This window comes from Aspergillus campestris (genome assembly GCF_002847485.1).
Source record: "Aspergillus campestris IBT 28561 chromosome Unknown P168scaffold_3, whole genome shotgun sequence".
Classification (NCBI taxonomy): Eukaryota; Fungi; Ascomycota; class Eurotiomycetes; order Eurotiales; family Aspergillaceae; genus Aspergillus; species Aspergillus campestris.
In genome coordinates this window covers 1,131,666-1,146,493 of record NW_020194338.1, presented here as the reverse complement: position 1 = coordinate 1,146,493, position 14,828 = coordinate 1,131,666, and the positions used below count along the sequence as shown (strand labels likewise).

At 51.0% G+C, this 14,828-nt stretch overlaps 5 protein-coding genes across 5 annotated transcripts; 2 read left to right on the top strand and 3 right to left on the bottom strand.

Moving 5' to 3' along the window:
- Positions 1-2,812: 2,812 nt before the first annotated feature.
- P168DRAFT_231821 (putative LPXTG-motif cell wall anchor domain protein) lies at positions 2,813-5,608 on the top strand (the record flags this gene model as incomplete). Its single annotated transcript, XM_024833298.1, has 2 exons — positions 2,813-3,598; positions 3,740-5,608. The coding sequence occupies 2 exons, from the start codon at positions 2,813-2,815 to the stop codon at positions 5,606-5,608; spliced, it is 2,655 nt and encodes an 884-aa protein (XP_024695133.1).
- Positions 5,609-7,922: 2,314 nt separating this feature from the next.
- On the bottom strand, positions 7,923-9,603 carry P168DRAFT_113812 (KH domain-containing protein). Its single transcript, XM_024832575.1, has 2 exons — positions 9,539-9,603; positions 7,923-9,304 (listed from the first exon to the last, which is right to left on the bottom strand). Exon 2 carries the CDS (start codon positions 9,237-9,239, stop codon positions 8,100-8,102), a length of 1,140 nt encoding a protein of 379 aa, XP_024695132.1. The 5' UTR covers positions 9,240-9,304; positions 9,539-9,603; the 3' UTR covers positions 7,923-8,099.
- Positions 9,604-10,001: 398 nt separating this feature from the next.
- On the bottom strand, positions 10,002-11,780 carry P168DRAFT_309481 (alcohol dehydrogenase family protein; the record flags this gene model as incomplete). Its single annotated transcript, XM_024839303.1, has 6 exons — positions 10,002-10,386; positions 10,553-10,674; positions 10,728-11,192; positions 11,257-11,353; positions 11,408-11,554; positions 11,644-11,780. 6 exons carry the CDS (start codon positions 11,778-11,780, stop codon positions 10,284-10,286), a joined length of 1,071 nt encoding a protein of 356 aa, XP_024695131.1. The 3' UTR covers positions 10,002-10,283.
- Positions 11,781-12,231: 451 nt separating this feature from the next.
- Positions 12,232-12,897, top strand: P168DRAFT_325394 (uncharacterized protein; the record flags this gene model as incomplete). The annotated part of the gene is made up of 1 exon (XM_024840995.1): positions 12,232-12,897. The coding sequence occupies exon 1, from the start codon at positions 12,418-12,420 to the stop codon at positions 12,895-12,897; it is 480 nt and encodes a 159-aa protein (XP_024695130.1). The 5' UTR covers positions 12,232-12,417.
- A 615-nt stretch (positions 12,898-13,512) lies between these two features.
- P168DRAFT_279953 (putative Yippee zinc-binding protein Moh1) lies at positions 13,513-13,914 on the bottom strand (the record flags this gene model as incomplete). The annotated part of the gene is made up of 2 exons (XM_024835833.1): positions 13,513-13,746; positions 13,816-13,914. The coding sequence occupies 2 exons, from the start codon at positions 13,912-13,914 to the stop codon at positions 13,513-13,515; spliced, it is 333 nt and encodes a 110-aa protein (XP_024695129.1).
- Positions 13,915-14,828: the final 914 nt, after the last annotated feature.

Below are 14,828 nucleotides of genomic sequence, written 5' to 3'. Positions count from 1 at the left end.
GTGGGTTGGTATCATAACTACTGTGCGTCTGTTTATGTCTATGCCTATGCTGGGCTGGTAGGAACTAGGTCTATAGATAGGCGATTTGCTGTCGATATTGGCTTGGAATTGGGTGATTAGTAGAGGGCAGAGGAGATGGTTACCCATCTATGGAGTACTTGTCTGGCGTATAGTCGGTTGCTGTGCTGGAGTGTGGTATATGCTTTTTCCCCAGCGTTGATTATGACGTGGATATGCACGTCCAGTCGTGTATATAGCAGTTCAAGGGAATGTCCTCGCAGATTAGAGTGATATCAGTGTGAACTTTCTCCTTGTTACTCTTCGCCTTCCTCCACAAGACACATGCACCCTAGCCAAACCATCTAATCCACCCTCCACCGAGAACATGGGACAGGTCCTTCAATACAGCACAGCGAACAGGCCGTGCTAAGACAGCCAAAAGCCACTCTTCAATCCAGCTAGCTGTCAAATACGGCTGCAAAATGACATGCACACACGTGTCCTGCCACGCAGGACCCTGGTAATATAAGAACCAAACTCAATACTTTTAAAATATGCACGTTTCATCCATCAACGCCCTTTCCGGCTTACGCGTGTTGTGGGAGTACACGTGCTAGAGTTCGACACGGCAGGGTGCATGGTTGCTTCAGATAAACTGGCCGTGGGCTGTTGGTGTAGACTGCATGAGTGCGTGTGTTATGCTTGCTTTTGGGAAAGATACTGGTTCGACTACCGGGACACTGTGGCCAGATATCTGCAGTGCTGTCCTTGCCATGTAGGATATGGTGTGAGTTGGGGAAACCTGTGCTGGAACTTGTTCTTAGTACTATCAGGTAGATATATATACAATATATACTTCAAAAGACGGCTGTCTGAGTGTCAATCATCCTGTTGGTGGTTGGTAGTGGTGGTCTCCTGATAGTCGGAGAGGACCTTGATACCTCTTAGTTCTAGTCGCTGGTTAGTTCTGTTGAAGTTTCTTCTCCTTCTTCGCTGGCTTGGGGACGGTCAGGCTTGAGAGGGGTGTTCTTCTTTCTTCTTTCGTTTCAGTCGTTCGTCCTATTCCTTCAGGATGACGTTGTATCACTTCTTCATAGGTCCAGATATGTTAGACCAGTATATAGGTGCTTATTATTTTACAGCCGTTCTATTGCCGTATTCAAAGCCAGTTCAAGGGTGTTCCGTACATGACTCCAAGCATGTTAGATCTACTATAGCTGTCTAGGCTTCCACCAGTGGATAGGAAAAGCCAGCGGTGCATACTGGCCTTGGCGAAGAAAGGTAGTAGCCGGTGATAATGTATTGATCTCTCAATGTAAGACATGGGAGATTGCGATAGATATTGTAAAGATGATTGCGTCGAGTTACTTGTTATGTCTAATATATATTCACGTCCTGAGGACTTTCAGCTATCTCAATCGAAAACACAATCCATCAGTGTATAGTATCAACAAATCCGATTCTGTCTTGCACAACACCCGAAGAATACCACGCATAACAATACTATGCATAAGATAACATGATTTTGTGTGTAATGAAATCAGATGGTTCCATGCCACGAACCAACCAGGGAACTGTGGATAACGAACCATGGTTCGCGAGAGCTGCCCTGTCATTATTCTACCCGGACTGCGATGTCATAGGTTAATTAGTTTAGTTGGATATTTCAAACAGAAGAAAGAAAATTCGACTACTCCGTAGAAGAGATTGAAAGATCGGTTTCATCCCGAGCTGGGCATGGAAGATATATCCGGGGCAAACCCTCCAATCTTCCATCTTCCAGCTGAAAACACAAAGGTAGTCCTTGGATCGATATCTCATCTATCGATCATCCGATGTGAGATCACAATGATTGCCCGCTAATCTCTGTTTTTTATTATTACGGAGTATTTTCCGGACGAGCTGAACCGGACAGGACTTCAAGAGGTGCGTCTCTGGCTGCAGCTCCACTGATGATCCGTTTGTTGCTTGGATAGGATCCACTTGCTCGGCACCTTCGCCTCGTCGCCAGCCACCGGTTTAACAAGACACAAACAGAGTCCTTCATTTCGTTTCACGTCTGTTTATAATTAGCACTAGGGTTAGTATTATGACTGATCCCACTGTCAGTAATAATGGATCGTGTAAGAGACAGGAACAGGAAATCAGTAATAATAATGAAAATAAAAAGCATAGAACAAAAGAGGGTAAAAATAAACAAAACAAAACAAAAGAAAGGCAGAGGACCCTTCATCTTTTTTACCCACGTCCATCATTTCTTGGTTTCGCAACCAATGATAAGATTTTCCTTTTCTTCTGCCCGTCGCCAGCTGCATCTGTCTGGACTGGATTCGGATTTGATTGATTGAAAAGTCGATGAACGAAGACATCTGGGTGCCTGACCAACTTGCAGTGACGACGCTGCTGCAGCACGCTCACGTCCCTCCTCCCACTTTTTCTCCGTAGAATATCACACTCGTCGCCTCCACAGTCCTTCCTTTTTCTTCTCTTTTTCGACGTCTATATTTATTTTTAAGTTTTGCACCTTCGAGGCGGACACACAGATCATTTCTCGTCTTGAAACAGGCTATTGAGAGACGGCAGAGAGACCCGCTGCATTACTCGACCTAGCGCTGTGAATTTGTCGAGACCGTCGTGTGAGAGATAAGCGAACGCGACGGGATCCGCGCGGGATCCAAATAATTCGACATAGACTCGACTTGACTTGAGGGGTTGCGACCAGAATCCGGACGATCGCAAGGGAGGTGAATGGGAGTACAATCTCTTGTTGACTCGACATCGAGCTGATCCACGACGGAGCCGGGAACTAACTATGGGAGTCGATCCCCGTGACACGGCCAGAGCAGCCGCACTAACGACCACAACAAATGGGGACTTCTTCCTCTCCTCAACCCCAGCTCTCTCATCTCCGCGCCTTCCATCTTCTCCATCGCATCGGCGTCCTTCTTCTCCCCCCTCCGCCTCCACAAACAACAACTCTTTTCCTCGTATCCCGCAGAGTCGCTTCAGTTTCGAGTACGGAAGTCCCCTGCGCAAACAGGCCTCCGTGTCGCACGCCCGTTCCACTATAGCCACGCCGTCTGGCCCAGATTCCAACCAGTCTCCCACCACCAACACCACCACTGACTCCACGACCACCGCCACTCCCCAGCGCTCATCCTTGTATGGCCGACACCGGCGCTCAGTCCCGAACCTGAGTTACGCTCGCACGCCGACCACCGATTTTGATTCGCTTCCTTCCTCTCCTCGTGGCACCCAAGAACTAGAGTCGGATCCGGATCGCGCGCCGCCCCCTGATTCTCGCCCAACAGTCCGGGTGCTGAGTCCCAATGCGACAAAGCGTCGTAAACAGTCCTTCTATGCCTCGCAGACGCCGGACGTGAAGAGGAGAATGCCTTCGTCCACTCTCTCGTATAGTCAAGGGAGACCCCAGGCGGGCGATCGCGCCGTCAATGGGTTCGATAAGTATGCTTCGCAGGATGGCAACGTCACTCCCATCGCGGATGATACTCGATCGAAAAATGATGACATCTTTTTGAATATCGCGAGAACGGATACGGAACGCCGTGATTCCATCGGACGGTCAGATTTCAGGAGGGTGAGTGATCCTTTGTTCCATCGTGTTTCAGGTCCATGACTCGCTCTCGAGCCATGGTAGTTGACACAGTAGACCTTTCCTCTCTCCCTCTCTCTTCCACTTCTTAGTTGTCGTGTTGGCTGACAATTTGACAAACTTCAGTCGCGGTTCAGAATGTCTGGCAGTAGTCTGCGCTCCCCGACCAGCTCGCATGTAAATATAAGTGAACAAACCCCTTCGCCTGAGCAAGGGCGGTTAAATTCCTACGAAAGCCCCTTGCATTCTCAACCCATTTCTTCGCAAATCCCCCTGGGTACCCTATCGAACTCCTACTCGGCTTCTGCCCACCCCCTGGACGATCACCCCCGTGCCCATCCCTCGTTTGGCAGCAGGTCCACCATCGGCCTCCCTCGCAGTCGATTAAGTCGCGCCAATGCAGACGCTTCTCCCGATTTCTCTGATTTGAACGCGGACCGACGAGGCTCCCTCCAAGATGCTCGAGGATATCGCAATACAACGCTATCGACCATCCGTAGCAGTCGACAGGCGTCCGCTTCTGAGGCGACCGAACGCCCTCGCTTCGAGTCCGATCGGTCGCGGCATGAGGGCACGGAATCTACCTTGTCCACCACTGCCCCATCGACCGTCTGGGATGAGCTGGAAGACCTCAAATCGCGGATCAAGAAGCTCGAGGTGACGGGGAAGCTTCCCCCATCGTCCCAGGAAGCCATCTCCTCTTTTTCGGGGGACAGGCCACGAACGGCAACGACTACGGTGACAACACTGTCCTCCCCGCCACGCCCCGGCCGCAAAGCCAGCGCACCCCCCGCAGATCTGGACACCCCCGCCGTGCCCAATCCCGTGCACCCTATCCTGCAATCAGCCCTGTCCAAATCCAAAGCCGTGATACACAAACCAGTTTTTAGGGCCTTGGAGGCGACAGTTACGGATGCCCTGTCCCTCTCCACCCTACTCAGCTCGGGGAAGACCGCGTCAGGCGGGGTACCGGTCGCGAACGGCTGTGGCTCGTCGGACAGATATGCTCGGCGGAAAGCTGACAGCGTCTGCCGCGGCTTAACTGAACTGTGTCTGGCGCTGTCTGATGAGCAGATCCGCCAACAGCAGGAAACATCGGACGACGAGCATACATTGACTCTACACACAAATGGCGCCAGCAAAAGTCCCGATGAGGGAACGTCAACTCCGACCACGTCCTTCTCGCGGAGTACCAGCCAAGAACCTGAATCGATCGTCAGACGACAGAGCACCCATCGGATGACAAGTCGTCTTGAATCACGCCGGCCCAGCCTCGCAAATGGCAGCAACGGCCCTTCGACGGAGAATAGCCCCAATGTCCAGAAACAGGACACGCCGGTGGATAGCAAACAAGCGCAATCCCCGGGATCTGTCCCGGCCAGTCGACTAAGCCGTCTCTCTACCTCCTTGCGGACGAGGCGATTACGGACGGAGGACGATTCGAACGACCCGGCAAGTCCGCATGCACGGTCGATATCTCGTAGCATGACGGATATCGGGAACCCACCCCCGTCGCCTCGTGAGATGCCTCCTCGCCAGGGCCTTTCCCATCGATACACCACGTCGCAATCGTTCCCTGCTTCCCAACAGGAAAAGACCTCTCGCTTCTCGGCACTGTCCCAGCCGTCGCAGTTATCCCAACCGCGGACCCCGACGGTTCAGACGAACCTCCCTCGGCGAAGAAGCCTTATCACTCCGTCGAATTACACACCTGCGACGCCCCGCTCAAACATCCAGGCTGGATCTCGCCGATATGCATATGCCAGTGCTACCCCCTCTACCGTCGGAGATGATGCTCCCATGTCTCCCCAACAGGAGCAATCTCAAACACGAATAGTTGCTCCCTCGAGCAAGATTGCCTCGAGTTATACCCCTATCACGCAAAACCGTCTTCGAACGAACAGCCTTGGAGCCCGAAAGTTTGGCATCAGGCCAACAAGACCCGTGGCCGGTGCCAACAATGTTACGAGATCTTTTGATGACAGCCTTGATTGATTGTTAATGCCCTTATTGTATGATGCACTTGCACTTTTTTTGGGCTTAGAACCCTGTCACGCCCGCGCGCCCTCACTTCACGCAGTTTAGCTACCTGATATTCGGTCGTTCTTCAGCCGGCGTTACCTTTGCTATTGTGTTCTGGCTTCTGGTGTTTTCACAATCCCACCATGCATTTGCCTGCACGTCTTTGGCACAACAGTCTTCTTTCCATGCATACTACGACCTGTGACGTATCCGATTGTCGATCCTGAATATAGGACCGCAACGACTGCCCCTGCAGCCGTAGTGCACATGGCCTACTATACGACCTATCACTGTTTCTTTTTTTGTTTCCTTCAGGAGCGCTCAATCGATTGATTGAATTCATTTCTTCCCTTTCAACACGCCTCGTCGACTTTTCTATCGACTCCGGTCTGCATGTACAACAGATGTCCACGGCTCAACATCATACATCCCTTGATAATGTCGATCTCCTTTCAACGCACAAATTAGACGTTTCTGTTTCGCTGCCATTTCTGCCTTGTTTGGCCAGCTTTGTACAAAAGACCATTTTTGCTACCTTCTCGCCTTTTCTTTCTTCCTTGTCATTTTCATTCCTTGTCCTTATTTTTTCTTATTTTCTTACTAACCGGCCACGCACGACTGATGGATCAATGAAACAATGGTAGCCAAAGCGAGGAGTTTTCTTATCAATGCTGCACGCTTGACACCTACATGTCTGAGCATATGCACTATGTTTTTCTTGTCCTTTCCTTCTTTCTATTTGTGTATTACTCTGGCCTCTTGACTGAATTGATATGTTGAGATAGTGTTATCTTCTTGGATTCATATATGGTGTTGTGGGGTGTGCTTTGTTTTGTTTTGTTTTGCTGGAGTTTCATTCATTCTATTATTTTGATCTTTATTATTGTTATCTTTATTGGTTTATACCTCCTGGTCCTACGCTCATTACTGGCACTTTTTCTTATGTTTAATGCTTAGAAGAGCGAAGAGCTACTTATCTGTCAATACATGGATATTTATATATATTGATGTCATCTACATTTATCCCCACCCAATTGATCAATCCAAAAAAATACATAGGTAATAGCCCAAAACATATCCTGTAGGTACCTGCTAGGAAGACACTATGTACTAGGTAGATAGGTACGTAGGTAACAGCCACGTCTAATAGACACATCACACACATACGCACACACACATACTTGACAGACAGGAACTGACCACCCATGTAAGAAAGATATCATGCAACCCGACGTAGAAGTCATGTCACCCGTCTGTCTACGAGGGTATCTATATCTATATCTATATCTATATCCATTTCTTCTTCGCTGTGTACATTGTATTTCGCTGTATGTTATGTAGTATATAGTATATACCTGGTTTATACTTAGTACTTACTATCCGTACCTACAAACTACTGCCTACCTTACTTAGGTGTTTACTACTATAGGTAGGTATGTACCTACTTGGATAGCTATTGTGGATAGAGACGCTAGGTGGTAAGTATATGTTGAGAAGTGTGACCTTGATAGAAAGCCTGGTACCCAGAGAGACAGACAGATGGTAGATAGGCCTCTATGAATCTACTTTACGTTTACCATCTACTAAGGCATTGAACAGACAATTCTGGCCTGTCCATATGGGCCCACAAGGGTCATTTTTCAGCCTCTTCGGCATTCATTTCTTCAGAATAAGTTCAATCCCGAATATACATGTCGCTTTGAAGATTGTCGGAAACAAGACAGAAAATAAGATAAAAGAGTAATGATAGAGAATTGAGGAATCAACACGGCGGAAAAGGAAGCAGGTTAAGATCCACAGGTACATACATGATTCACGTTAAAAAGCGGATTGTGATGGACAGTTGGTTGCTCGAGAGAAAAGTAGGACATAACGATGCGGGCGGAAGAAAGGAGTCAAGGCGGACGATTTGAGTAAGGACGTTTCAATTCGGGAAATAAGACATAGAGGGCATAGGGAGAGCAACTTTTTTTGTTTATGAGAGTACAGTGGGATGGCGAAGGAGGAGAACAAGGGGTGAAAGAAGGCGTGACGATGATAGGCAAACCCCAGTGATGGACGCCCCAGGAGGAAGCAGGAAAGCAGAGACAGGAAATGGTTGACGGGTGGTACATCAGCTTGAAAGACGGGGTAAGGAGGTTTCTGTTCGGATTCATTCAAAGCAAGACGATCAGTGACGACCGCTCGGTCCTGGTATCTAATTGGCAAATACAATCGGCCTCGGCAAATTCCTGCTTCTCCTAGACCAAAGAAGCCGCGCAATACGAAAGAGGGAAGAACGAGAAGAAAAAAAGAAGTAAGATGAGATCACGACACAAAAGGATTATAGGAAAAGGAGGACATGAGGACACCCGAGACAGGGATTCAAGTCCTCTCCCTCGGGTAGATTGCAGGGCCGTTTTTCACATGGTGGTACGTGATGAGCATGCACAGGAAAAGGTCGAGCGAGGTCAGGGGGAGTGCTTTATTCCTGGGGCAGCTGGCTGCGGCGGGTCTTCTCCGCCTCCAGGTTCTCGTACAGGAGATACAACGCCTTCTCATTCGCCTGGGCGCTTCCCATGATGGTGAACATGCGCTCGCCGGTGTCATCGTGGGGCGCCTTGGCGATCGAGATCCGAGCTCCAGAGCTCCTGCGGATCTCCGTGATCTTGGTACCGCCCCGGCCGATGATGCAGCCAACCATGTCCGCGGGGATGCTGATATTCTGGGTCTGGATCTCCTCGCCATCCTCGGTGACCAGGGGAAAGCCGCGGTTGGAGGTGTCGGGGTTGGAGCGTCGGCCGTAACCGCCGCCGGATTGGTCACTGAAGTCGGCACCGTTACCGGTCCGGTTGTAGGGGCGGCTGTTGTAACCGTTGTTGCCGGGGCTGGTGGGGTTCGTGGGGCCACCGACGTTGGCGCGCACGGCGGGGTTGTAGAGGATGGTGCCGGTTCCTCGCTGCCAGTCATCGATCAGGCACTTGCCGATTTCCCAGACAGCCTTCTCGATGCCCTCGGGGGTTCCTTGCACCTCGACGATGCGCTCGGTCGACTGGGGGAGCATTTCCTTCTGCGCGACCATGCGCACGCCCGAAGCATCCTGGATGTGCTTGATCTTAAGGCCCTGGCGTCCGATGATGGTGCCCATCTGGTTGTGGGAGATGAGAAGTCGCACCGCTGCCACGAGAATGTTAGCCTGGTCGCCGACGGGGGTCCGTCGGGGGAGGAGATGAATCGACTTACGGTGAGTACCGTTGTTAGAGACGATACCGCCCATGCCCATCTGGGGAGCGCCTTCGAGCAAGCTCCTGGCGACCACCGCGTAGGCTCGAGCGGTGCCATGGAGAGGACCCGTGACGGTCAAGACGCGATCGTGTACACCGGGAACGACTTTGCTCACACCGGCCTTCACACCGGTCTCGTCGCGGAGATCGGCGACGTTCTTGCCGGCCTTGCCGATGATGACACCGGCCTCCTTGGAAGAAACGATGGCGCGAAGGGTGAGCATAGACTGGGCATATTCCTCCTCAGTCTTGGGAGTGACCTCCAGATCGGTCTCATCCATGGGGATGGAATCAGCCATGGTCTCGTCGACGATGGTCTCGTGGAGATCGGAAGCGTCCATTATTACGATAGTGCGACGGGATCAAGTCCTGCGAAAGAGAATAAAAGAAGGATCGGTGGAGATGACTGAAAAGGTTCTATCATGGATTAGCATGGAGTTTCAAAACCGGGAGTATGAACGAGAATGACTGCGACCATTGTACAGCAGATTGCCAAGGCCCAGCCTCACCACACGAGCTGATCGAGGTGTTGGGGGAGGGGGTTAAGCAAGTGAAAAAAAAAAAGGCGAAACGAGGGGGGAAATGAGGACACGACATCGGTGGTATCACACATCAGAAAGAAAAAAGATCGACAACTTACTTGAAAAGTGGGGAATCAGGAGGGGAGGAAAAGATGAAGGCGAAGATGCGGCGGTGAATGAGGAGGGGATTATGATGCCACAGGATCGGGAGGGGAAGGCGGACGATTGGCGGAGATGAGTGAAATTCAGAGGGGTTTGGGCGGGGAGGCAAAGGTGGAGGGGGGGATAATGGGGGAGAAGGGAAGAGGAAGAAGAAGGGGAGGAGGGAGAAGAGGGGAGGATGAAGAGGAAGATGAGAAAGGATGAAGGGGAGAGAAGATGATGAAGAGTGAAGGTGAGAGAGAGGAAGAAGAAGAAGAAGAGAAGAGGAAGAAGAGGAAGAGAGAAGAAGAGAGAGAAGAGAACAGAGGATGAGTGAGCGGAGGAGCCTGAGGTGAAAAGAACAGAAAGAAATGAGGAAGAGCGTCGAAACACTGAAAGACCGGACGGGACAGACTGCGCTGGTTGTGATTGGCCTGTCTGGCAGCCATTTCGGTATTGAATTACCAGGATTACACAGTGTATTCTATCGCAATAACAAACATCTACCTTGCAAATTTAATCCTTCGTCTATCTTGCTTCTTCTTCTTCTTCTCCTTCTTCTTCTTCTCCTTCTTTCTCTTTCTCTAGTTTACGAGTCATAGTTTTGTTCGCTGTTTCATGATAGGAGACTGTCTCCTGCATTGCACCTCTCAGCAGAACCACTGCATTCGATTGCGCAACCCCCCGAATACCCACAGAGCATCGTAATGAATGAATGCTCCTTCATTTATCAGCCTCGAAAATGACCTTTTGCACCTTCATCGCATTGAAAATATCATATGCCTCGACGGCCTGGGTCAAGGGCATGATCTTGTCCGTCATGAATCTACTATGGTTAGTTTCGGACAGGACTTGGAGGCAGTTCTAGTGGATCGGACAGGATCAAAAAATAAAAGATGAAAGATAAAAGATAAAAACAAAACAAAGGTAAATTAAACAGAAAGTCAACCAAGAATGGAGGGGGAGGGGCTATAAAGAAAACATAAACATACCCAAGTAGATGCTGGTTTCTCTTCAACACCTCCAATGCCTGTGGCGTCACAGACCTTACAGGACAACGGCCCATCTGGACCCGCAGGTTCTTCCCATACGCCTCATTTCCATCCCACGGGATCTGTCATGCATAAGTATCTGGATAAGGAAGCGGAAGGGTCGGGGTGAAAATACCTCTCCATTATGCACCCCAACGCTACTGATCGTCCCCCAAGGACGCAGCAGATCAAAGCCCGTCCGCAACGCCGGACTCAACCCAACGACCTCAATCACAGCATCGGCGCCTCGCCCATCGGTCAGTTCCAGGACGCGCTTGTCCAGACCCGCGCGGTCCAGCTGGAAGTTCCAGGGCTCGGCGCCGAGGGACCGGGCGAGCTCGAGGCGGGACGGGATGGAGTCGACCGCTAGGAGATGCTTGGGCTTGCATTCCAGGGCGTTGATCAAAGCGCAGAGACCGACGGGTCCGCAGCCAATGACCACGACCGTCTGTTCGGCGATCTGCTCCGGGGTGTAGCCGGTGAAGGCGTTGCGGGCGGCGAAGTACCCCGTGGGGAAGATGTCTGCCATTAGGACTAGGAGCTCCTCCTTGATGCCTTCGGGGGACTTCATGACGGTCCCGTCTGCGTGGGGGATTCGGACCTGGATGGTCTTGGTTAGCTACGAGCATCGCACTTGAGCCTTTAGCCATGGCTGGGGAGCATACGTATTGAGCCTGGCATCCATTCAGGTGGTCGCACCCGAATAGGGTGTTCTTTTCGCATCGCGAGGAGAAGCCTTGCTTGCAGTAGAAACACGCACCGCTGCATTGTGATTAGTTCAACCTAGCCAAAGAAACGGTGCATGGATAGACATACCAAGACGTCGTAAAAGCGCTCACTATAACATCTCCCTTCCGCACAGACCGGACATGATCTCCCACTTCGATCACCTCCCCAGTAACTTCGTGGCCCATGATGAACCCAGATCCAGCAGGTTCAATGCCTCGAAAAGTATGGAGGTCACTATCAGTCCAGGAGTTACTATCATTGTCCCAGAAAGTAGTACGCTACAGCACACTAGAGCAAATAACAAGCAAAATCACCACACCTACCTTCCACACAGCGCCGTATACCTCACCTTCACAATAACATCCTCGGGATCCTGGATAGTGGGGATCGGCCGCTCCTCAACCGCCACCTTGTAAGGCTCGTGGAACACCACGGCGCGCATTGTGTTCTGTGTGGCCATTGTTGGCAGACGATGGCGCTCACTTTTTTTCTTTGAGTTTGATTTTGTTGGCTTAGCAGTTGTAATGAAGAAGATATATTCTAAATTTAAAGAGATTTCACCTCCGATACACGGCGACGCCGTTGCTGCGATATGGGATGGCTCGGGGTGGGGCCGAAGCCATATGGTCCACAAGTCCACTCATGTACGGAGTACTCTGTAATTCTCAGTCGATTTCCCCCTCGTCCGTCTGTAAACATTGAGATGATTGTGTGCTGGGATTGCAATGCACTTGGCTTTAGAGATACTTTCATGCGTAGACCTCATACTACTTCGATACCTCTTGTACCTGTCGATTTCCATCACTTATCCCCTTGCAGAGTAAATAAACCACATGACGTAGACAAACAAGCCCGCCATATAAACCACACACCTCTGTAACATCTAACAACAATTGCCTTCCTTCATTCAATACCTACACACCACCTCACGCAAGTACCCATCGGACCACCCCCACCATCCACTTCCCAAAGCAATCCCCAAACCCCACCCAACCCCATCAACAACAACAACAACAACAACAACAACAACAACAACAACAAAATGCCCCCCAACCATCCTCCTCATCTCCCTCGGATTAGAACCCTACTTCGACGACATGTACACACCCCAAATCGACCTCCTCGCAACGCACGCAACCCTCCAACGCACCCAAACCGCAGACGCCACCCTCCGCGTCCTCACCTCACCCGCCCCCCCACACGCCGTCCTCCTCACCGACGCAGCGCTCACCCAAAAAAGCCACATCCACGTATGGGACGCAGTCCTCCAATACATCCGCAGCGGTGGCACAGCCGTCTGCATGGGCCAGTCCAGCAGCTTCACCAGACCGCCTCATTTCGCGCCCTTCTTCAGCAGGGCGGGTCTGCAGTGGGATATGGAGACGTACCTGCGCACGACGGTCTGTCTGCAGCGGGGGAACTGTCCGGCGCGGTATCGCGAGGCTCTTCCGGAGAGGTATAGCCAGAAGGCGGTGTTTTTGAAGAATGTGGCACCCGCGGATGTCTGGTATCGGACGGGGGAGGAGTCGGTGCGGGAGTCTTTGGTGTGGAGCCCGGAGTCGGTGGGGGGGGGATGAGTGGTGCTGCGGTGGTGGCTGCTAGGGTTGGGGAGGGGAGGTTGGGGTATGTTGGGGATGTGAATGCGGAGGAGGAGTCGGCGGCGGTGGTTGTTGCTTTGTGTAATTTGTGAAGTTGTTGATGGTGGATTGCAGTGGGAGGGGCTGCGTAAAACGGTATGATCAAGAGGGATCTAGGTAAGTATGTGGTAGTTCTGTAAGGCTGGAGATAAGCTTGCTGAAAAAAGTAGTTGTATTTCAAGAGCACTCTACACGACACAACTAGAACGCTGGGTGCATCGACAAGTAGCACTCTCACCCAATACTGAAGTTGAGAGGATGTTCCCGACACTCAAGCAGGAGCTACTAGGACCCAAACTAGAGAAAACATATCGAAGTGAACCACCATCGTGCCTTCAAGGCCTGGTGTGGATTCACGGCTAAAGTCTGCCCAAACAAAGATAACGCCCTGATAAACGCCTTCCCTTGCGCCTCACTGAACACCGTAGTTAAATAATACGCTCACTATATCAATTATCAGCTTTTGAAAAGAAGGCGGATGATTGCAACCAAGGCTCACAGTAATAAATCCCGCCAAACCGAGATGCCTTGTCCTGTCAACCAAGATGGAACGCCCTAGGCTACCACGCAGAGGAGCTCTTCTTCCAGGATGAACTTGCCCTCTTTGTACTTTTCACTGGTCTCGTAGGCTTTATCGTACTTCCACCCCACCGTTTCCCTGCATTGCCTGCATGCGATGTCTCGAACGATGTGCTTCCCGGTGGTCATGCTGCGCTCCACCGCCTCGGATTGGGTGATGTTGACGACGCTGTTAAACAGATACGCCTTGCCATGTTGGCCGCGGAAATTCTGTAGATAGGCAAGAAACCTGGTCAGCACCAGTACTAGTATCAACTCATGATTGAAAGGGTGACTTACCCGACTGATGATATCGTCGTAATCCGCTAGATGTGTCTTGCATTGCTTGCACCCAAAGATTTTGTTGGAAGTAAGATAGACGTTATACGCGAGCCCCATTCTGTTTGCCCGGCCTTTCCTTCCTCAACAACTTCAGTTGGCTGGAGGTACGTCCTGCGATATGAGCTCGTGCAGATGGGGGTGAGAGCACCAGGTGGTGTGATGTGCGTGTTCGGGAAACGACTACTGTATTTGTCCTTGAGGTCCCCGCCTTGCTGCGGAGTAACTTCCTTACAAGGGGAACCTGTCTCAGCCACCACCCGACCGAACACACTGTTTCGAGATGGGTTGGAGATGCGGTTTCGGAGGTTGGGTCACGGAAACAGGACTTGGCAGGTAGATGGTGATATTCGTTCCAGCAAGATAACACTGACAACTTGACTATCCTCGATCTTATGTGGCGTTTATTACGTCGTTGCAGCAGCGTGGCCGGAGATACGCGGGAAAGGAACTCATGCACAGCACGAGATAAACACAGGGCGAGTGAAGGTAGTGGTTCCGGAACCACGCAGCGAAGACAGGGGAATGATACGACAGGAACGAAGGTGGCAATAGCCCCCAGATGATAAAAAGGGAAGAGGTATTGTTGGATGGAGACGGTAGAAGTACCCGTGGTCGTTGAAGTTGGATGGAGGGGAAGTGACAGAAAGGAAGAAGAGGAAGAGAGAGAGAGACATTAAAGGCTGAGCAAAGCGGGCGTCGAACGTCTATAATCGGGCAGCCGCCTCTCCGAGCTAAAATCCCCGCATCGGACCAGACACTGTTCTGTTCCCCTCCTAGTTATCGGTCCGTCCAGCTTTCTTTATTTCTTTCCTTCCACTTACCCACTCTACTGGCTGGGTCTAGTATATCTTCAATTTCTGGACTAAAGAGGAGCCTGGTTCCCTATGAATCGCTTTCTTTGTCTGCCTTCTTGGACGATCTAGTCAAAACTGGGCCCCAGTCCATCCGTCATCCCTTGTTGCCTTATCGGT